This window comes from Spermophilus citellus (assembly GCF_964194105.1).
Source record: "Spermophilus citellus genome assembly, chromosome: 17".
In the NCBI taxonomy this organism is placed as follows: domain Eukaryota; kingdom Metazoa; phylum Chordata; class Mammalia; order Rodentia; family Sciuridae; genus Spermophilus; species Spermophilus citellus.
In genome coordinates this window covers 78,357,369-78,380,387 of record NC_138199.1, presented here as the reverse complement: position 1 = coordinate 78,380,387, position 23,019 = coordinate 78,357,369, and the positions used below count along the sequence as shown (strand labels likewise).

The window sequence follows — 23,019 nt, the reverse complement described above, 5'->3', positions numbered from 1 at the left end:
GTCATGGACCCCACTGAGGGCTTGAGATGGACATGGGGAGCATCCAAACACATCCTCTTAGGGACAGGTGCCAGGCATAGCTACCTGGACTAGAGCTCAGAGAAGCACCCCACGGTGGCCTGTTCCCACCACAGAAAGCAGGATACAAGGAGGAAATGTGCATTTTTAAAATGGACTTTAATGCTAACAGTTTTTATTTTTTTTCTCAAAAGGGCACAGTATCACACAACTGTAACCCTGGCCATTCAGCAGACTGGAGCAGGAGAATGGCAAGTCAGAAGCCAGCCTGGGAAACTTAGTGAAAATCCTTCTCAGAAAGACAATGAAAACTAAGCTGGAAAAACAGGAAGGCTTTCTGATTTAAGCCAGGAGGGAAGAAGTGAGAACAAGGTCTGACAGTGAGTTCGACTGTCTGCAATCTCAGGACAAACAGCACACAAGGTCAGACTCCAAAACTCAGGGGTCTGCAGCAGGCAGTCCCTCTCCCAGTCATCAGCCTGAGACAGGAGGCAGGACACGGCCTGCACAGCCTCATTCAGGTGAGAGACACAGCCACCCTCTCAGACTGTGGTCTAGGCAGAAAAACAAACAAACAAAATCTCCATAAAAACCTATGCTAACAGCAGTTCAGCAGAGGGGTGTGCACATACAGGTCATGCTGAGATGCCTGTGGTCCAGGCTGCTGTCCCCAAGAGACTGCTCCCCAAAAGGCCCCTCCTGACTCGAATGTGGTGCCACCCTTCCCCCATTGGCAAGAAAAACTTACAATGCTCAGGAGTTCGCAAATCCATGCATGTTAGGAAAACACACAGAAACAGAACCAGACACATGAAAGTCTCCTCAAGCTTTTCAGAAATACTCGTTTCCACAAAGCCCCAAGAACCAGTATTTCAAATCATCAGCATTTTGCATGTAAAATTTGCATGTAACCCTGGGCAGGGTTGTGGCTCAGCGGTAGAGTGTTCGCCTCCTCAGTACCACATATAAATAAATAAATAAAATAATGGTATTGTGTCCGACTATAACTATTTAAAAAAAAAAAAAAAAAAACCCTGGGGGCTGGGGTTATGGATCAGCGGTAGAACGCTGGGTTCGATACTCAGCACCACATAAAAATAAACAAAATAAAGGTATTATGTTCAACTACTTCTAAAAAAATAAATGTTAAAAAAAAAAAATCTGCATGTAACCCTAAGGGCACTTCACATGCCCAGCACTGTGAGTGAGCTGCATTCCATGGGGAGTTTCCCTCCTTGACAAAGCCACGGTCACCAGAACATGCATCTAAATTATTTTGTTCTTTTTATTATGTTTTGTTTTAAATACAAATTTCCTCATAGATTAAAATATGACAAACATGGCTGGAATTTATTATTCAATGTTAAGAGACCCACATGGAGCTATTCTCCAAATCCAATGTTTCCTGTCCATTGAGAAACCCTGTCTTGCATGAACAGGGAGACTCACTAGGTACCACCCATGACCAAAGACCCTGAGCCCTCTGAAGAAGGAAACATCCAGGATATGGTTTGTAGATTATTATCTTTTAAATTATGACATGTTTACATATCTCCATCCTTCAACTGACAGCAGGAACCCTCTCCCCTACCCACTCATTAAATTGGGATTAGGGTTCAACAGCACTTTTGTTAAGAGACATTCACTCAGCAAGCCAAAGCCTCAAAGGAATTCTGTAGCCATTCCTGGTTATTTGATGATTTTAAAAATCACAAGCATACATTTCTTCTCTTTTTTATTTTTAGTTTTTCAGCATAGGGGATTGAAACCAGGAGTGCTCGACCACTGAGACTCCATTCCTTTCTAATTTTTGAAACAAGGTCTCACTAAGTTGCTGAGGCTGAACTTGAACTTGCAACTGTCCTGCTTCAGCCTCCCAAGTCACTGGCATCACATATGTGGCTGCTGTGCTCAGCTACTTTCATCTGTTTTATGTACCAGCCGACTAGAGACATTTTTAGAAGAAAAGATTCTCAGGTTAAACAGTTTGTGCACTTTACAGTTGCTGTATTTCAGCACAAGGAGGGAGGAAAGCAGAAGACTGCCAAAGCAAAGGATTGGCCAGATTTCCAAGCCCTGTTTCAGATATCCAAGGTGAACCGCACAGACCTGAAGGAAACAGGCCTCAGGCATCCCATCGAGACACAGGAGTTTCCAAGCCAGTAATAGCCGAAGGCCTGACTTCCCAGGACCGCTGTTGCTTCAACCCTGCACTCTAGACCTGCACCTGCACCAGCCTGGGCACCAGCTAACTCCCACCCCCCCATCAACCAGCACCTGCAGACGTGGCACAGACACCTCACTGACAGGCTGAAGTGATTTACCTGCCAGCCCTTGTCCGCAGTCCTGTAGTATGGATAATTTTTAGTGATGTGTGTATAAATTCCATTTAGGGTGAGTTGTTTATCAGGAGCCATTGTAATCGCTTGTACAATTAATTGTGCATAGGAGTAAGGTGGCTTTGAATCATCCTGTATTAAAAAAAAAAAAAAAACAAAAAACAGAGTATTAAAATAAGCATAACTTTTTTTAAACTAAAATTCAGGATTCTCTTTTGTAAGTGTTCCTTTGACAATTTTCAGTTTTTGATATTAAAAAGTAATAAAATTTGAAAAACATGTAGGAAAGAAATACAAAAGTATAGAGTGGTATGAAAAGATTAAAATCTCTCTCTCACAGACACACATTCTCTCTTTCCAAATGGCAAAAACAAAGAAAAACCAGTAAAACTGGGCAAAGCTGCTCAAGCTCAGTGAAATGTGACCTGAACCTTTGACCTGTGGCAAAGAGCAAGCCAGTGGGAGTGGGAGGAGCAAATCTAAGGGGAGCCCCAGGTGCCCATCCCAACAGGAAGTGCCAAGCTCTCAGGGGAGAACTGCCCAACACATGTCAGCCAGTTGCATAGGACGTGAGTATGAAGACTCAGAGGCAGGTTTCCAACTCCAGGTCTGAGGCAGCTCAGGCAGATACTGCATCCATGGTCCTGGGTCTCTCAGGGCCCTAGTGGCCCTTATCACTGTGACAACTCAAAATTCCACTTGCGGCCAGGCGCGGTGGCACACACCTGCAATCCCAGCAGCTTAGGGAGGCTGAAACAGGAGGATCACAAATTCAAAGCAAGCCTCAGCAAAAAGCGAGGCGCTAAAACAACTCAGTGAGACCCTGTCTCTAAATAAAATACAACACAGGGCTGAGGATGTGGCTCAGTGGTTGTATGCCCAAGTTCAATGCCCAGTACAAAAATCATATCCACTTGCAACAGCACAAGTTGAAGGGAAAGTTCCCAGGCTTTGTCTGAACTTATGGAAAATGTACACACCAGCTCAGTGAACAGCAAAGTAGGCAAATAAAAAACCAGTTTGTAGGAGCTGGGGTTGTGGCTCAGTGGTAGAGCTCTTGCCTTGCATGCATGAGGCACTGGGGTCGATTCTCAGCACCACATAAAAATAAATAAATAAAATAAAGATATTGTGTCCATCTATAACTAAATCTATATATATATATATATGGGCTGGGATTGTGGCTCAGCAGTAGAGTGCTCGCCTAGCATGGGTAGGACCCAGGTTCGATCCTCAGCACCACTTAAAAATAAGGCATTGTGTTGTGTCCATCTACACCAAAAAATAAATATTTTTTTAAATATATAACAGTTTGCAAAAGAATACATTCAAGATGACAATACTCATACCAAGTTTATAGCTGACACTGTTTCAGGATAAACCTAAGCCAGGACTTGGTGTCTCAGAAGGGGCAGGCTGCATCCTGGAGCTGGTAGTGGGCACCAGGGTTCTTACTGCCCTTCTCCAAACAGAAAAACCATCTGAAACCCCAGCATCCAAAAGCCCCCATGTCTTACTTGTGCTGGCTAACATTGCCTGAGCACTCAGGCCTCGCCAGGCTCTGCCTGACCTCTCACGGGAGCACACTGGAGAGGGCCAGGTGCAGTGAGGACCCTCAGCTGAGAAGTGGCTCAGTTGAAGTCCTCGCAGCACTGGGTGTGGACACAAGGCAAAACCTGTCACTGCTTATGCTGCCGTGTTTCCTTGACAGCTTCTTAGACACATTTGTCAACATTTTTATTGAAAATGCTGTTCACAACACACACGTTGGCTAAACAGATTTTGTAGGGTGAGCACCAGTATAGCCACGTGAGGTGGAAAAGCCTGGACTCAGCTGGCTTCCTTGGCACCCCACTTCTGCTGTGGCTGGCGGAGTTCCGAACCAGAGAAGGCTGTCGTGTGCACTTTGTACACAGCTGTGGTTCACTCATGCCCAGGGCTGTGCCACGTCCCTCCACACAAACACAGCACATGGCACGGATCCATACGTGAAGCATCACCATGCAGTCTGTACTGTATTCTTCACCTACTCTATATCAAAAGCAAGTCCCCATTGATAAATATTTCACATGCCTCTGACTGGGCCACCAGATCTTAGTCACTGTTCCCCTAGAGCACTCATCGTGGTTTCAAGTTTCTGTTTTATACCAACTTCTCTTTCCTTTAGACAAATCTTTGAAGGATAAAAACACGCAGGGTCATAGTGTGGTCACCAACTGTGTTGTCCACATAGGGACAGATGCACCCTCCCAGGCTGTGAGCCTGCCTCAGCTAAAATGCCACCCGCCTCTTAAAGCACTGCGCTATGAGCTGTGAGCACCAGGACCTCAGATGCCAACACTGAGAATCGCTCACAGAATCAGCCCGCATCACTGCACCATGAGCCACGCTCACGACAGTGGTACACAATGCCCCCCGCCCCCCGGGCCCAGCTGCAAGACGGACTCCAAGACACTTACCTTTGGACTGTCTCCACCTGAGGCTTCCTTTTCATTTTCTGGCTGTGAGTTGTCAGCCATTAAGTTGAGGTCAGATGGTATCACACGGCCCATTTTGTACCCTGAAGACCCGGCTCCCCGGGGACTAGATGGGCAGGAGTTTGCAGCACTGTGGAAGAGAAAAGGTTCCTTTAGCCTACGAAAGAGTACATATGCTATGCTTCAATAAGTGGCTCTAAGCTGGGCACAATGGTGCACGCCTACAATCCCAGTGGCTTGGGAGGCTGGCACTAAGCAACTCAGTGACACCCTGTCTGTAAATAAAATACAAAATAGGTCTGGGGATGTGGCTCAGTGGTTGAGTGCCCTTGATTTGAATCCCCAGGACCCAATAAATAAATAAATAAATAAATAAATAGCTGGCTCTAAGGTCAGGGAAAGAAAAACACAAAAACTTTTTTGAGAACTGAGAGAAACCTCTGTATCAGAATCAATAACTCTTTGTGCAACTCAGATCACTCAAGAAGCAACATGGATATTCTGTGTTGTCATCCTGTGAATCTCTAAGACAAATTCTCTGGGGGCAGTGGCCCAATCTTCACCAGTGAAGAAACTGAGGCTCTTCCAGAACTTACCAAGAACCCAAATGACACATGGTGGGTCTAGGGACACAGAGTACATGGTGAATTGAAGTAGGGTACAACAGGTAACACTGGAAGGGCAGGGCCAAAGCCCAGCTAGTCCAGAATATGGGCTGACCAGCAAGAGTACATGGCACTTTCCCCACAAGGTGGGTGGTGGGACCCAAGCCTGGGCTCCATGCTGACCACAGGCTGCGTGCGCTGGGAAAGTCGAGAAGCAGCAGTGCCTTTGGGCCACGCTCATTCTGCAGTTACCACTTACATTATGTGAAAAGAATGAGCTGCTGAGATGGCATGATGCCAAGATGGCTCTCCCCAAAACCCTTCGGTTACAGAGGTGTTTGGGGAAAAAGACAAACACTGCAACCATTTAGATTTCTGGGAAAAAATTAACCAAGAAACCTAACACTCACTTTGAGAAACACTGGAAAAGAAGATCCAGGAGGCAGAAAAAAGGGAGAAGGAACAGGGAGGGTCTTGTTGCCACACTTTGGTGGCACCTCAAAGTTCTGTGGGTGCCCAGCACATGTGCCTACCCATTAAACATTCTTTACTGAATGTCAGGACTACCCTGTCAGGAAGTCTGGCAAGGGAGCAGGAAGAGGAAGGCTGTTCCCCTGGTACGTACACTACAGTCTGAAGACCAGGCCCCTCTAGGAGTGCAGGTGCAGGAGCTGAAGAGCCACCATGGGCTTAGCTGAGGAAGCACAAATGTGCAGGATGTGCCGGGACAAACAAGGGACACAATGATGATGGGAGAGACTGAGGGAGCCGAGTCAGGACTGACTTCAAATCCAAGGCTGGCGTCCAGCTCGCCATAATCTGCGGCCTGCGGCCTTCAGAACCACTATTCCCACCACACTGCTCACTGAGTGCTCAGCAGCAGGCTCGCTGGCTTTGGCCTACCTGCCACACAGTTCCAATTAGTTCATTTGGTTATGAACAGGTCCCACAAGGTGGAAAGAGAAGGCAGTGCCTTCAGGCCACAGTGCTGCCCCTGGACAGTGGCCTGGGCATAAGGGTGTGGCCGCAGCAGTGACTTGCAATCTGTTGATGAGTGGTACTGAGCATCTTCCAGTGCACTCACTGGCATCAGTGTGTCTTCTTGAGAAATCCTTTGGTCAACTTTTCAACAGGATTCTTTATATTATTATGGATATTAACCTCTTATCAGATATAATTTGCATGTATTTCTCCCATTCTGTAGATCGCCTTTTCTGTTCCCTTCTTTCCTTCCCCTCCTGGGGACTGAACCTAGAGGTGCTTTTAATTTTATTTTGAGACAGGGTCTCTCTAAGCTGCTGAAGCTGGCCTTGAACTTTGATCTTCCTGCCTCAGCCTCCTGAGCTGCCTGGCTTCCACTCCACTTGAGAACCAGCAGAATGTAGCAGGCTGGCCCAGTCTCACGCACACGATGCGCTACAACCTAACATGCTCCAAGAGCAGCACAAAGATAGTCCTCAGTCAGTCTCCTCTGCACGCTCTGCATGAAGCTAACAGCAGTGCACTAGTCACAGGTTCTGCCTGTGAAAGCCAGCACGGCCGTGCTTAGAGCGCTATCCTCTGCAGCTGAGGGGGCCCAGTCTCAGAACTTCACAATGAACACCTGGTTACCTCAACATGGCCAAATCAAAGTATAAGCTTTCAGAATATATGAAACCGTAACAAACTAGGAAACTAAACATTCAGATTAAACTCTGACTTTACACCAATACCATAAATCATAAATTTAGACTCCATTAAAAAGAATCCATAAGGGCTAGGGCTGGGGCTTAGCGGTAGCGCACTTGCCTAGCATGTGTGAGGCACTGGGTTCAATTCTCAGCACCACTTAAATAAAAAAATAAAGATACTGCATCCATCTACAACTAAAAATCAAAAAATAAATAAATAAATAAATTTTAAAAAGTTCTATCAACAACTAAAAACTTAAAAAAAAAAAGAATCCATAAGTAAAAATAAGGGACATGTGGGAATTGCATGTTTATAATGCAGAAACTGAAAGCACTGTTCTAAAACTCAACTATTTTAAAAACCCTCAGAATATCCTTCTCTGCTTAAGTCACCTGCAGGGAAGGGAGATGTCATGCTGGGACCCACAAGTACCCACCCACCAGTCCCTGCCCTACCTGATGGTGCCCGTGGGGGAAGGGAGGGGGCTGATGAGGTGGGCCATGGTGTCTGGAATGTTGATGGTCAGGGGCGAGATATGTGGCTGCACAGGCTTCACCGGGGACTCAGGAGCCTCCTGCTTCTCCCTTTTTTCGCTGGACAGGGCTGTGAACGTTATCTTGATGTTTGTGCTCGGAAACCTGAATGTGCACCTGGAAAAGAAAGGTCAATGGTCAGTGCCTGTCTGCTACCCACCAGAGTCCATGAGCATCCCCAAAACACTGCATACAAGTACAAGGACACACACACCTCCCCACTTTGAAGTTCACCATGTTTACGCATTTCTTGAGACACCAGTGGTATCAGCCAAATGGGACAATTAAAAGTGTAGGCCTGAAAAACTTAGTATGCACTGCTCTTTAAAAATAAGTGTGCAGCCAGATGTGGTAGTGCATGCTTGTAATCCCAGCTGCTTGGGAGGCTGAGGCAAGAGGATTGAGAGTTCAAAGCCAGCCTCAGCAATTTACTGAGGCATTAAGCAACTCAGCGAGACCCTGTCTCTAAATAGAATATAAAAAAGCGCTGGAGATGTGGCTTGGTGGTTGAGTGCCCCTGGGTTCAATCCCTAGTACAAAAAAAAAAAAAAAAAAAAGTGTGCAGGGCTGGGTTACAGCTCAGGGGTAGAGGACTTGCCTAGCACATTTGAGGGACTGGATTCAATCCTCAGGGCCACATAAAAATAAATAAATAAAATAAAGGTATTGGGTCCATCTACAACTAAAAATATTTTTAAAGAGTATGCAAGGGCTGGGGATGTGTCTCAAACGGTAGCGCGCTCACCTGTCATGCGTGCGGCGCTGGGTTCAATCATCAGCAACACATACAAATAAAGATGTTATGTCCCCCGAAAACTAAAAAATTAATATTAAAAAATTCTCTCTCTCTCTTTAAAAAAAAAGAGTATGCAAATATGTTTTAGATCTTATAGCAGATTTAAAATTAAAACTTGGATCTGATGAAACAACTCAATGGTAGAACATTTACCTAGCATGAATAAGGCCCTGGGTTCTATCCCAGCACTGTAACAATAACAAAAGAGCAAAAAATAAATGAATGAAAGAATAAATGAACAAATAAATTAATTAACAAGTGGATATAACAAAAAAAACTAAAATAAGCATACAAGTACATACAAGTATATCTGGGTCACTAAGTCATCAATAATTGTGTGATGATTTTATTTAAGAAAGAAAAACCAGCCAAGCATGGTATGGTACATGCCTATAATCCCAGTGGCTCACAAGGCTTAGGCAGGAGGATCACAAGTTCAAGGCTAGCCTCAGTAATGTAGCAAGACCTTAAGCAACTTAGTGAGACCCTGTCTCAAAAAAAAATACACATACAAAAAAAAAGCGCTGGGGATGTGGCTCAGTGGTTACACATTCCAGGGTCCAACCCCCAATTTACAGACACCCCCCCCCCATGCCCCAGCCCAGCCAAAGAAAGACAAACCAACCAGATGTGGTAGCCACACCTGTAATCCCAGATGCTCAGGAGGCTGAGGGAAGGGAATGCAAGTTCAGGGCCAGCCTGGGAAACTTAGCAAGACCCTACCACAGAACAAAAATGTATAAAGGGCTGAGAGCGGTAAAGTGCTTGCCTAGCATTTGCCATGCCCTAGGTGCCATCCCCTGGTATCACCAAAAATTAAGAAAAAAAATCCTATTATTTTTTTACTGAATAAACAAGAGCTAGATATCTTGAATTGCAGGACAGGCTTGCAACTGAGCCCTCTGCTCCACTCCAATTCAGTTTCCTACCTGTGACAAGTGGTGCAAGCCAGATCCTTCCCAAGAATAAGATTTAAAACCGTCATACAGACTCTCACAGCCCTTGAGTCTCAGCTCTGAGCCAGTTACACAGCACCCTACTCTAAGTCTACAAATGTGGAGCTTGGCTCAGCTTCTCTGAGCATCCACCCCAGTGTGCAGCCCAGCTTTGCCTATCACTCATCCTACTGGGTGACTGACCAGAAAGGTCCAGCACCAGAGGTCACAGGCCCCTCCTACTCCCAATGACATCTTCAAGGTGACATCTCTGCTTGGATTAACAAGGGCAGTACTCGCTTTTCTCCCACCAGGATTCAAAGGAGCCCTCCAGGCTCATGGTGAGGCATGACTTCCATGGAGCACTACTAAAAGGTGATCAGGACATGAGCTCTGCCCTTCAGACGACTTAATGCTGTCACCACGGGAAGGAGGGGTCTGGCCAGATTTCTGTCTTGTCTCCAATGTACTCAAGAGTTCCTACTGCTAAGTCATGACAACAGAAAGGCGCTCACCCGATGCCAGCACGCACTCCTGTACTCTCCCCCTGCAGAATCAGCCAAATCCATTTCTGATCCTTAAAAATTACACAATTTGGTATTCTGCTGTGGTAACATAAGAGACTGGGTGACCCTCCCTCCTCTTAACTGACCGCCAAGGGGTCTTTTCCCTTTCTTTCCCTTGGGAGGTGCACCAGGACAGAGCAGAACCTGACAAAGTAGCAGCCCCTTCTTGGGGTCCAGGACACCACACTGTCAGATTCCTGCCTTCTAAGGGCTTCTCACTTCTTACAGGACCTTCCTTTTTCATAGGCCCCCAAAGTCCAATGCCCAGGCTTACACTGGATTCCACATTCTCTGTGTTCACTTCTGGGGAGCTCATCCAAGGCCTCAGATCTTGAGCTCCATCCACACACAACCAAATGCCTCCAAGCCCCCTTTCCAGCCTCCACGTCTCCTCCACCGTCCCAAAGCCTCCACGTACACCAACACTGGGACTGAAACAGGGCTCCCTCAGCCATGAATATCACCCTCGTACGCTCAGAAGCCAGCACGACCCACCAACTAATGCTGTCGGCTCCCACTATAAAACACACCCACCATCTAGGGTGCAATTACACGCAGCTGTTCTGCCAAAGCCCCTGTTAAAACAGAAGAACATGCTCCCTCCTGCCTTCCAGAAGATGCTCCCAAATCACAGTTCAACAAGGACTCTTGTCCAGATGATATAAAAAGCTCTCTGAAGTTGACAAAAGAAAACAAAACCCCAGCTACAACAGAAGCAAGAGACTTCACCAGACACATAAGCTAAGATAACATAAAAGTGGAAATAAACAGAAAAGGATGTTCAACATCACGAGCCACTGGAGCCAATGCAAACCACGATCCCAGAGCAGCCAGGTTTTGTGGCCACACCTGTGATCTCCGAGACTAGGGAGGCTGAGCCAGTGGGATCACAAGTTCAAAGACAACCCAGGAAACTTAGTGAGACCCTATATTAAAATTAAAAAAAAAAAAAGGCAGCTAGGAACAGTGACATATACCTATAATCCCAGTGGCTCAGGAGGCTGAGACAGGAAGATCACGAGTTCAAAGCCAGCCTCAGCAAAAGTGAGGCACTAAGCAACTCAGTGAGACCCTGTCTTTAAATAAAATACAAAATAAGGCTGGGGAAGTGGCTCAGTAAGTGAGTGCCCCTGAGTTCAATCCTCAATCCCCCCCCCAAAAAAAGCACAGTAGTAGAGCAACCCTGGGTTCAACCCTCAATACCACATACAATAATAATATCAACAACAATGATAAGGTAATAAACTCAAGACACCACCATACACCTATGAGAACAGGTAAAGCTAAGAAGTCTGACAGCACGCTCATGGATGAAATGTAGAGAAATACCTCTCCTATGTTGCTGGAGGCACATAAAATGGTACAGCCACTCTGATAGTGAGTTTAAACATACAGGTATAATAAAACCAGGCAACTGTGCTCTTGGGCATCTACCCTGTACAGATAACATGTTCACACCGAAACCTACAAACAAACACGCATGGCATGTTTGTTTGTAATAACCAAAATATGAAAACCACCCAAATGTCCTTCAATAGGAGAGGAGCTCAGTGCAATTCACGTGGATCTTGAGGGCATTTACTCAGTGGAAATAGCCAATTTCCATGTCTCACATGACATACTCAATACGATAAAATCACAGACACAAGCACAAAAGCACAGGCAGCAGAGGGTAGGGCATGTGACTCAGAGGGGCAGCACCAGGAAGGCCACTGTGTGGCAGAGCCTACTGTACTGGATCGCAGAAACAGCTCATATACCTGCATGTGGGACATGTGACAGGATGACAGACAGAATGGGAGACATATCAAAAAAGAACTCATGCAGCCAGGCTCACATCTTAATCCTAGTGGCTCGGGAGGCTGAGGTAGGAGGATCCCAAGTTTGAGGTCAGCCTCAGCAACTTAAGAAGGCCCTGTGCAGGGTTGGGGTTGTGGTTCAGCGGTAGAGTACTCGCCTAGCATGCGTGAGGCACTGGGTTCAATCCTCAGCACCACATAAAATACAATAAAGATTTTGGGGGCTGGGGATTTAGATCAGTTGGTAGAGTGCTTGCCTCGCATGCATAAGGTCCTGGGTTCAATCCCCAGCACTACCAAAAAAAAAAAAAAAAAAAAGAAAGAAAGCCCTAAGCAACTCAGTGAGACCATGTCTCTAAATAAAATACAAAAGCCCTGAGTTCCTTCCTTAGTACCATGGGTGTGGGACAAACAAACAAACAAAAAAAAGCGGGGGGGGGGGGGGGGGGGGAGGAGCAGCCTGTATTCACCTAAACTCACCAGCTGCCACACCTCCACCCAGATCACCTGTAAGGAGATTCTCAGGAGGTGAGTTCACCCCCAGTGATGCTGCTGACACCCACAGTGCAGCCACGGGACAGGTCCCACCAGAGAGAGTGATCTGCCTAGCATCCCAGGGCCTGGGCATCCCCAGCCAGCGCCTGCCCTGTGCTCAGGCCTTGAGGTCTCTGTGCACCCAGTAACCAGTCTCTCAACCAGTAATGTAAGTACACATGGTAAGGATTCACAGACACAGAGGGCCCAGAGGAAAACCAGCCTCTTCCACCAACCTCGGCAGTACTCCCCCCAAAGTCCCTAGGGGATACTACTACTCTGGGTCAGCCCTTGTGACTCACCTCTACTCCCCTTGCTCCTCAACTCCTTGACAGCCCAGCACATTCCCTGGCCCTGTCAGCCCTGTTTCTATGGGTGGATAGATAGGTGGGCTGTCCCCCAACGGGATGTAAGCTCCATTAGGGCAAAGTCCTGGCCTAGAAAACTCAATGCCACATATAAAGCAGGCCCTTTAGTAGCCATTCATTCAATCAATGAAAACGTGCCCAATATTTTGTATTAAAACGGTAATTAGAATACGCAAATCAGGGAGCTGGGGTTGTGGCTCAGCTGTAGAGCACTTGCCTAGCACATGCAAGGCCCTGGGTTCGATCCTCAGCACCACATATAAATAAATAAATTAAATAAAGGTATTGTATCCAAGTACAACTAAAAAACAAATTTAAAAAAAGAATATGCAAATGATATGACCAAAACATCAGGAAAGCCACAACTGAGTACCTTAATACTGATTCTTCTTCTCTGTGGTGTTGAAGACTGAACCCAAGGCCGTGAACATGCTAGCCACACTCTGTCCACTGAGTCACATGCCCAGTCTTTTTATTTGATTTTGAAACAGGGTCTCACTAAATTGTCCAGGTTGACATGAACTGGTGATGCTCCTGCCTTAGCATCCCAAGCTGCTGGGATTACAGGCATGTGCCAGTGTGCCCGGCTGTCACAGCCTCTTAATCCCCAGCAGAAGATTTGAACCATCAGCCCCAGGCCTAAAAAAGTGGGAGAGCAAGATCTCACTCATCACTGAATGTTTAACAAAACAAACTGGACAGCTGTGAGAACAGCAGAGCAGAAGACAGTCTGGGTTTGGTCATCTTTGTCATAGCCATGCTTGATCAGTAAGAGAGAGGGTATCACTAATTTGCTGAGCCTGGCTTCAGCCTCCAGAGTCACTAGGATTACAGAGGAGTGCCACCACACTCAGCTAAAATTAATAATTTTTAAACGGGGATGTAGTTCAGTGGTAAAGTGCCCTAGGCCCTGGGTTCAGTCCCCTGTGTATGTATGTCTCTCTCTCTCTCTCTCTCTCTACACACACACACACACACACACACACACACACACACACGTACGTCAGTTCTTTTCTCCAGATGGGCAAATGCTGTCTACTGTATTGTTTATTCCTTGTCCATCCTGAAATTTTGCAGAGAGCCACCCTTGACCAGCAGAACACACACTCCTGACCTGTCCACACCGGACAGAGGCCTCTGCAGTGTGCACAGTGACAAGAGGGAAAGGCCAAGCTGCCAGCTCTGTGTGGACAGCCATGGGTCCTCAGGTGGCTTATGTGGTCTACTACTGCTCACTTTAGCTTTTCCCAACAGGATCTCACCCTCCATGCTACTCAGTACAACATCCACAGACCATGGGAGGACCTTCTTGTTTGCACTGATGCCCAGTGTTTCCAATTAAGAACAGGACTGACACCGAGGAGTAGCTATCTCCAAAGCACAGGATCCAGGGACACACTATGGGATTTCAAATGAGGACTGGTGTGGTCAGGCCACCTGCCCACAGAATGTTTGCTCTCCTCTGTGCTGGCCATCACTAGACACTGATGCCCAGCCCTATCCCAAAAGTGACAGCAGTATCTCTGTGTCATAATCTAAGAGTGACCTTCTGGGCTGGGGATGTAGCTCAAGTGGTAATGTGCTCGCCTGGCATGCGCGGGGCGCTAGGTTCGATCCTCAGTACCACATAAAATAAAAAAAATAAAGATGTGTCCACCGAAAACTAAAAAAACAAATATTAAAAAGTTCTTCCTCTCTCTTAAAAAAAAAAAGAGTGACCTTCTACATTTATAAGCCATGAAATACATTTAAAAGCTATCCATAATCCTTGTAGTTATCTATTTCTTGATCTGGTTTCTGATTGCATGAGTAACCACTCCTGTCTAAAAAAATTCACAGGGCTGGAGTGCAGCTCAGTGGTAGAGCACTTGCCTAGCATGTGCAAGGCCCTAGGTTCCATCCCCAGCACTACAAAGACAAAACAAAACACCAGCTATATTGTTGTAGGAACAGACAAGGCAAGGCACCGAAGAGAGTAGGAAACAGTTTTATTTGGCTGCAGCCAGGTTCAGGGGGCACAGCTTTTACCACAATCAATCAGTCCCCTGAACCCTGAGTTCGGGTAGTTTCAGAATTTTATACACAGCATCTAAGGGGAGGGGCTCAGAAGTTTACAGTCTATAGAAGTTCACAAAAAAGCAGCTTTTTCTTTCACTATTCTGGGCAAGTTAGCCCTTCAAGGACAGCGACTGAGAAGGGGAGAGCCTCTTCTCTCCTCTCTTTCCTCCCCCTGCCAGCTGTTACCATGGAGCCCAATTGGTAACTTCTCTTATCCTAGAAATGTGGACATTTCTGTGAAGCCCAGCTCAAGGCCAGAGGCTTACTAGTGAAAAACTAGTAAGAGGGTGTCCAGCACCTGGAGTGCTGATTTCTTCCCGGCCAGTGGCCAAGTGAAACAGGGCAACACAAAAAGAGAAAGTTTCTCTACACTGAACTCTTTTGTAGAGACTCTTTTGCTGACAGTCTTAAAATCAACCATGGTGAAGATTTCTGGAAAAGCCCAGTTAAGACTTTTCTGTGGGGGCTGGGGATGTGGCTCAAGTGGTAGCGCGCTCGCCTGGCATGCGTGCGGCCCGGGTTCGATCCTCAGCACCACATACAAACAAAGATGTTGTGTCCGCCAAAATAAAAAATAATTATAAAAAAAAAAAAAGACTTTTCTGTGGAGAAAGGGGATGCCACTACTAACACTCTCACTCTCTCTTTTATATATATATATATATATATATATATATATATATATATTTCTGTACACACACACACACACACATATATATATATATATATTTCTGTACACAGTATACTTTGGCAAGTCTCCATGCAGATGTAAAATCAACAAGGTATGATAATGTGACAGGCACACCTGGGTTAATGGTGCCATTTCCTGTACTTGTGTGTCAACAATGACCTATTTATTTGGATTGTGATTATATAGGTACTCATGTAATTTTCCCCCCTGTACCGGGAATTGAACCCAGGAGCAAATAATCGCTGAGCCACATCCCCAGGGCCTTTTTGTATTTTATTAGAGATGAGGCCTCACTGAGTTGCTGAGGCTGACTTTGAGATCGAAATCCTCCCATCTCAGCCTCCTGAACTGCTGGGATTACAGATGTGCACCAACATGCTCAGCTTATTTTTCCATATCAATATATTCAAACAAAATACACTAAAATTGTTTTTGAGTTCTCTCAGTTACCTATGAAATCTCTGATCCCCTTTTAAATAAAAAATTGTAAAATAATTATGGATTAGCATTATAGTTTAGATCTGCACTGTCCCAAAGATTTAAAAGCTTGGTCCCCAATGCAGCCAAGGCCAGAGGTGTGGCTTTGGGGAAGTGACTGGATCATGAGGCTCTGACATCATTAGTGGATTCTGGTGTATTAATATTCTGAAAGGTCTACTGGGAGGTAGTGAAAACTCCATGCAACTGGGGTATGGTTGGAAGAAATACACAACAGAAAGCAGCCCTTGGGAACTGTACCTTGTCCCTGGTCTCTCTTTCCACTTCCCAGCCGCCATGAGCTGAGCAGCTTTCCTCCATCATGATATTCGGCCTTGCCTCAGTTCCAAAGTAGAACATGGACTAAAACCTCTGCATCAGTAAGCCAAAATAAATTCTTCCTCCTAAGTTGTTCTTGTCAGGTATTTCAGTCATAGTGACAAAAAACTAACACAACTGCTTGCCCCATAAATCTAAAAAGACCCACAGAATACAACAGAACAAGGGAACAGAAATACCTGGCAGAGTAACAACCACAGGAACAGATCCTTGTGGGCCCTCCTGCTCCTGGACACTGGCACTGGGGACAGCGCAGCCCAGGTTTCTGGCCTGACTTTTCCAAAGCCTGATGTGTCTCCTCAAGTATGGTAGCTTTCGCCACTGTTGCACTCAGGGTCAGTGTTGGGGCTGCAGTGTTGGAGGATGTTAGGTGGACAGAGATCATGGCACGTGGCCTGTCTCAGTTCTTGTCAATTTCTAACATGCCATGTTCTTCAAATATACATTATTGATTGATTCCCCAAGGTTTGTAACAGAGTTCAGTATAGAATATGAATCTGTTTACAAACTTGAGAAATATGATAAAAATAATGGGAGAAAAGGGACAGGTCAAGAGATGCACAATTTGGCCAGGTGCATGCCTGTAATCACAGAGACACAGGAGGATCTTGGGTTCAAGGCCAGACTGAATGAGACTCTATCTTGAAATAAAACAAAAAGGGCTGGTGGTGTAACTCAGTGGGAAAGCACCCCTAGTTTAATCTGCAGTATCAAACCAGACCAAACGAAAAATAAAAAAAAGAAAGGAAGAAAGAGCACAAAGTGAAAAGAAAGCCCAGTAGCAGTGAGCAGGATGGCACATCCCTAGGTAAGAACTGACCCAGAGTAGCACCCCAGCAGAGAGTGGACTGCTGAGCACTGGAGGAGCTGTACATCTCAAACCATGCAGACACCGGCAGCGCTACACCAGGCAGAGCAGACCCACCTGGCAGTCCCACATAAGCCATGTCTCCTGTACCTGAAGGGATACACTGAACATCAGCAACTGTGACATACTAGAACAGAGCGACCTTCTCCCAGCCTGCCCATTCTCCTCCTATTCTGGTCCAAGGTGTCTTCGTGTTGAAATGGAAATTATTATAAAGGAGACAAGCATCCTAGAGTCCTAAGTTACAAACTCTAAGGCTTCCAACACCTGATCTTTTAACTAACATCATAGGATCCCACAGAAATAAGTCATATTTAAACAGATCTCTAACTGGAAAAGTTAAATCTACAGTCTTTTTTTTTGGGGGGGGGGCGCAGAGTATGACTAGAAATTGAACTCGGGGCACTCGACCACCGAGTCACATCCCAGCCCTATTTTGTATTTTATTTAGAGACAGGGTCTCACTGAGTTGCTTAGGGCCTCGCTAAATTGCTGAGGCTGGTTTTGAGCTCAAGATCCTCCTGTCTCAGCCTCCTGAGCCACTGGGATTACAGGTGTGCACCAACACGCCCAGCAAATCTACAGTCTCCTTATATAAAGCAAGTTCAGCTCACTTGTCAAACTGTTCCCTACAAATGGCTTTCAAAACAGCACTTCAAAGGGGTTCCCTGCAACAACCCATGTGTCCCTCATGCTCACGGTGCAGAGACAGACATCCTTCTGGGAGACACTTCCCCCATCCTGGAGTTTCCTGACCTGGCCCTGGCAGCTTCTGCATTTCTGCATTACAAGGTTAGAGGAAAAGGGATCTCACTTCTTCATATCCACAACCATGAACTGGCACCTCATAAAGGCAGAACTAGAATCAGATCCTCTAGAATACTCCAAAACCCTGCAAACCTATGTCTGTGGTTCTGAGGAGCAGTGCTGCCACTGGTACAGGACCCACCCTGGTGCCATGCCACATCAGAGTGCAGCTGACCCCAGGAAGAAGTTGGCTGCTGTGTCTTCTGCATGCAGAGAAGAAAAGGCTGAAGGCCCAGGCAGAGCCACTCTGAAGAGCAGCACAGGAAAGCTGCCTTCAGCCTTGGCTCTTGTCTGCTGGTGGCATAGCCACTGCTCCCTTAGTCCCAACATTCTTTCCTGCTGTGACACAGATAGCAGATGCTGACCAGAAAACCCCCACTCAGCAAGCTCCTCTCTTGACACAAGACATGCCCAAACACAAACCAGAACGTTATGAGGATAGTCTGGAGCCACTCAGTTTGAGGGCACGGCAGAAAGCCTCACAACTCCTTGCACTCTGTCATTCTGCACAAGGAAGCAGCAGCCTAGCAGGCATGGTGTCTTGCAGACGCAGTCAGGGTCAAAGCAGAGGAGCAGCAGAAGGCCTGCAGATACCACCTCTGCCAAGAGCCCAGTGTCATCACCAGCCACAGCACAAAGTGACCCCAGGGTCCTCACAGGTGTGCTTACAGGACACAACTGACCTGGGTGTGAGCAGAGGAGACAGCAAACATTTGTAGGGCATCCTACAAAATAACTGACTTGCCACTCCAAAAACATCAGTATCAGGAAGACGAAGGTGGAGGGACAGTAACAAATAAAAGTAGACTGAAGAGAAGGGAGCAGTCATGCAACATGGGGTCAGGATGAAAGGCATCTAAGAAAGGTCAGCAAGGAGTGGAAGTCAGCGTCAACCATGCTGCACATGGGCTGTGGTTTCTGAGAATGATTCTGAGGAAACACCTGTGGAAATATTTGGGTTGAAAAGGCATCAGGGGCACAACTTCCCCACAGGTGTTGCACGGGGGAGGAAGGAGTGGACAAGAGTGGTAAAACACAAATACTTGGGGACTCTGGGAAAGTAGGAATTTTTCAAAGGAAAAAAATGTCAAGCTTTCATAATGTCTGAGGTGAAAGCTCACATATCTAGGTCCAAACCACACTGGGTGCTGGACTTGGCCCAGCATACAACCATCAGTGCTTCACAGCCAGAGAAGACCTGCCTGCAATATAGCCCTTCGATTACCCTTAGGCCCTGTGCAGCCTGTGATGTTCAATCACATCAATCAGTCAAACTCCACAGCCGACACCTGGCTGCAATTCTGGTCCTGGGAGTCAGCCTCCACTGAGGCAGGGGTGTAGGCCCACAGGCAGCACCATGACACATTCATGCCAAGTGTCTTTTCCTGGTTCCTGGGTCTGCACAAAAGAGGTCTTAAACCAACACACCAGAGTTAGAGGAGTGGCTCAGAGGTATGCCTAGCATGCATGAGGCCCTGGGATGCATCCCCAGTACCAAAAAAAAAAAAAAAAAAAAGTAGAGAAACCAAGTACCAGGAACAGACCTGTATCTCTCACACTGTTGGTGTGTGAAAGCCCATCAGCTTTTATTTGTGTGTTCACATGTGCACACGCACATGTAGCACTGAGGATTCAATCCAGGCGTGCCTTTTTTTTTTTTTTAGTTTTAGGTGGATACGATCTTTATTTTATTTTTATATGGTGCTGAGGATCGAATACAGTGTCTCATGCATGCCAGGCAAGCGTGCTATCACTTGAGCCACATCCCCAGCCCCAGGGGTGCTCTCTTGCCAACTTGCCCAGGCAGGCCTGGAGCTCGTGATCCTCCTGCCTCAGGCTCCTAAGTTCCTGGGATGACAGCTATGTGTCACTGTGCCCAGCTTTGTCAGTTTCTTTGTAAAGCAAATGGATACTGCCCACTGACCCTGCTGCTTTACTCCAGGATTATCTTCTAGGAGTCAGAGAGCAACCATTCACAAAAGCTCACATAAACAAGTTCGTTGTAACATGATTCAGACAAGTTCGTTGTAACATGATTCAGAATGGCCCGATAGCCAGCAAGAGATGAATGAACCTACAAATGGTGGCTCATCCATACAAGAGAATTCTGTGCAAATGCCCCTCAATAACCACAAAGAGAAAACAGCCCACATAAGTAACATGGATGAACCTCAAAATCAACATGTCAGACTAAGAACAATGGTACAGGCCTGAGGTCCTAGGGGCTGGGGAGGCTTGGGCAGAGGACCTCAAATTTAAGAAGTGGCAAAAAAGGTGACTTTAAAAAAAAACACTTTGAGAGCTCCCACACACAAAATAGGTTTGGCCAATTCTCAAACCATAACAGTGTTTGACTGCCATGTACATTCATATAACCCAAACCCCAGAAGGAACCTACCTCATCATCATAAAGGCTATATATGAAAAACCCAAAGTCAACTTCATAGTAAATGGGGAAAAATTGAAAGCATTTTCTTCAAAATCTTGAGCAAGACAAGGACGTCAGGGGCGCCTGGGGTTGTGGCTCAGTGGTAGAGTGCTCGCCTAGCATGTGCAAGACTCTGGGTTCAATCCTCAGTACCACATACAAATAAATAAATAAAATAAAGGTATTGTGTCCAGCTACAACTAAAAAAATATTAAAAAAAAAAGAAGACAAGGACACTCATCACCTATTTAATATAGTACTAGAAAGTCTAGCAGATCAATTAGGCAAGAGAAGGAAATAAATAAAACTGGGAGAGGAAGAAGTCAAATTATCACTGTTTACAGATATGATCTTACACTTAGAAGATCATAAAAGCTCCACCAAAAGACTGCTAGAGCTAACAAATAAATGCAGCAAAATAGCAGGTAACAAAATCAATATACAAAAATTAATAGCTTTCCTATATACCAATAATTAATCTGCTGAAAAAGAAGACCTTAGAAGATGTTGAGTCCTCCCATGTTAATGGATAGGCAGAATAGTGCCAAAATGGTCACGCTACTAAAATCAGTATAGAGATTCAATTAAATCCCCAGCAATATACCAATGACATTCTTCACAGAAGGAAAAAAAATCCTAAAATTCATTTGGAAGAATAAAAGACCTAGAATAGCCAAAGCAATTCTAAGCCAAAAAAGTAAATCTGGTGGCATCACAATAGCTGGCTTCAAGTTGTACTACAGAACTATAGTATCAAGAGTTGCATGGTACTGGTGAGGCCAGAGTTTGGAGTCTGAAACTCTGCTTCTGCTGGTGGGTGATCTGAACAAGACGCAGGCCTCTGCAGTTAAGAAAGCCTGTTAGCAGCTAACCACAGCAGGAAATGCCTGTCAGCATCAGCTCCCAGGGTCAGAGTTGGCAAAGACAGGGAGTGGCACTTCGCAGCTCTGTTAAGGGCAAACTGTGCCCTCCATTGTTGCAGCAGACTCCAGCAGCTCACCACCAGTTTCTTTCTGGGTTCTTTTCCTGTAAGTTTGAAGAATGAAACACACAGATAATAATGGAAGGCAAAGTGAAAGGAGAAGGATTTATTCAAGTGAGAAGAGACAGAACTCTCTTAGGATGAGAGGGGACCTGATAGCAGGTAGCTAACTGATTGATGTGCTAGTCTAGGGGTTTTTGTAGCACTTGGGTCAACACTATAGGTTGAAATTTATGCTAATTCGAGTTTGTAAAAGTACCTACGCTACTGGTTCAAATTTATGCTAACCTCCTTTCATGTCTACCTTACCTCCCTTTTCCTGAAGCTCATGGGGACTTGTGTGAACTCTTGGGGAATTGGGAGGTTGAGATTAGCAGATCATTGATACTCAGGGGCTCAGAAATGCTGCGCCATGTGGAGTAAGGCACCCACACAAAACCCAGGCTGGGCTGCGATGGTACTACCAGTTGGTGTGCTGTGGTTTGCCATACTTCAGGCCTGCCATGTACACCAGCAAGACAGGCTCTGCATGGCCTGTGCCCACTACTTAACATTCAAAACTGCCTGCATGGCCACTCCAGGATAAAAGCTTGGCTTCACTGGAATAAAAGCAAACACATAGACCAATGGTACAGAATAGAAGGCACAGAGACAAACCCACAGAGCTACCGTCATCTGATCCTTGACAATGTCACCAAAAACATGCATTGGAAAAAAGACAGCCTTTCAACAAAGGGTGCTGGGACAACTGGTTATCCATATGTAGAAGAATGAGACTAGACTTTTCTTACCTCTCACCCTACACAAAAGCCAACTCAAAATGGATCAAAGACCTCAAAATTAGACCACAAATTATGTAAGTCCTAGAAGAAAACAGGGTGTCAACACTCTAGCATATAGGCACAGGACTCTCACTAGGACCCCTAAAGCTCAGGAAATAATGCCAAGAGTGAGTTAATAGATGGGATGACATCAAATTAAAAATCTTCTGCACAATAAAGGAAATGATTAGGAATATGAAAATAGAACCTACAGAATGGGAAAAAAAGATCTTTGCTTACTGCTCTTCTGACAGAAGATTAACACCCAAAAACTTAATACTAAGCCAGGCACAGTGGCACACACCTATAATCCTCCCAGCAGCTTGGGAAGCTGAGACAGGAGGATCCCCAGTTCAAAGCCAGCTTCCGCAATGGTGAGGCACTGAGCAACTCAGTGAGACCCTGTTGCTAAATAAAATACAAAATAGGACTAGGGATGTGGCTCAGTGGTTGAGTGCCTCTGAGTTCAATCCCTAGTACCCCTCCCCCCAAAAAAAAACCAAAAAACAAAAAACAACAAATAACCCAATTAATAAATGGGTAAATGAACTAAAGAGACACATCTCAAAAGAAGAAATATAAATGGACAACAAATATGAAAAAATGTTCATCATTATTAGCAATTAGGGAAATGCAAATCAAAACTACACTAAGATTTCATCTCACTCCAATCGGAACAGCAGTTGTCAAGAATACATTAATAAATGCTGGGGAGTATGTGGGAACACTTTCACAATGTTGGTGGGATTTTAAGTTAGTAAGTACAACCACTATGTAAATCGCATGGGGGTTCCTCAAAGGACTAGACATTGAACCACCACATAACCCAGTTTATACTACTCCTCGATATTTATCCTGAAGAATTATAGTCACCCTACCATACAGATACACACATACCCGTGTTTAA

At 45.6% G+C, this 23,019-nt stretch overlaps 1 protein-coding gene across 3 annotated transcripts in view; it reads right to left on the bottom strand.

Moving 5' to 3' along the window:
* Positions 1 to 23,019, bottom strand: part of FOXK2 (forkhead box K2) — a 59,630-nt gene that overhangs the window by 13,165 nt on the left and 23,446 nt on the right. For all 3 annotated transcript variants that reach the window (XM_081270694.1, XM_081270695.1, XM_081270696.1), the window contains exons 2-4: positions 7,566 to 7,760; positions 4,817 to 4,964; positions 2,343 to 2,489 (exon numbers count right to left, since the gene is read on the bottom strand). In XM_081270694.1, the coding sequence (XP_081126820.1) occupies positions 2,343 to 2,489; positions 4,817 to 4,964; positions 7,566 to 7,760 (490 nt within the window). The remainder of the gene's footprint in view (positions 1 to 2,342; positions 2,490 to 4,816; positions 4,965 to 7,565; positions 7,761 to 23,019) is intronic.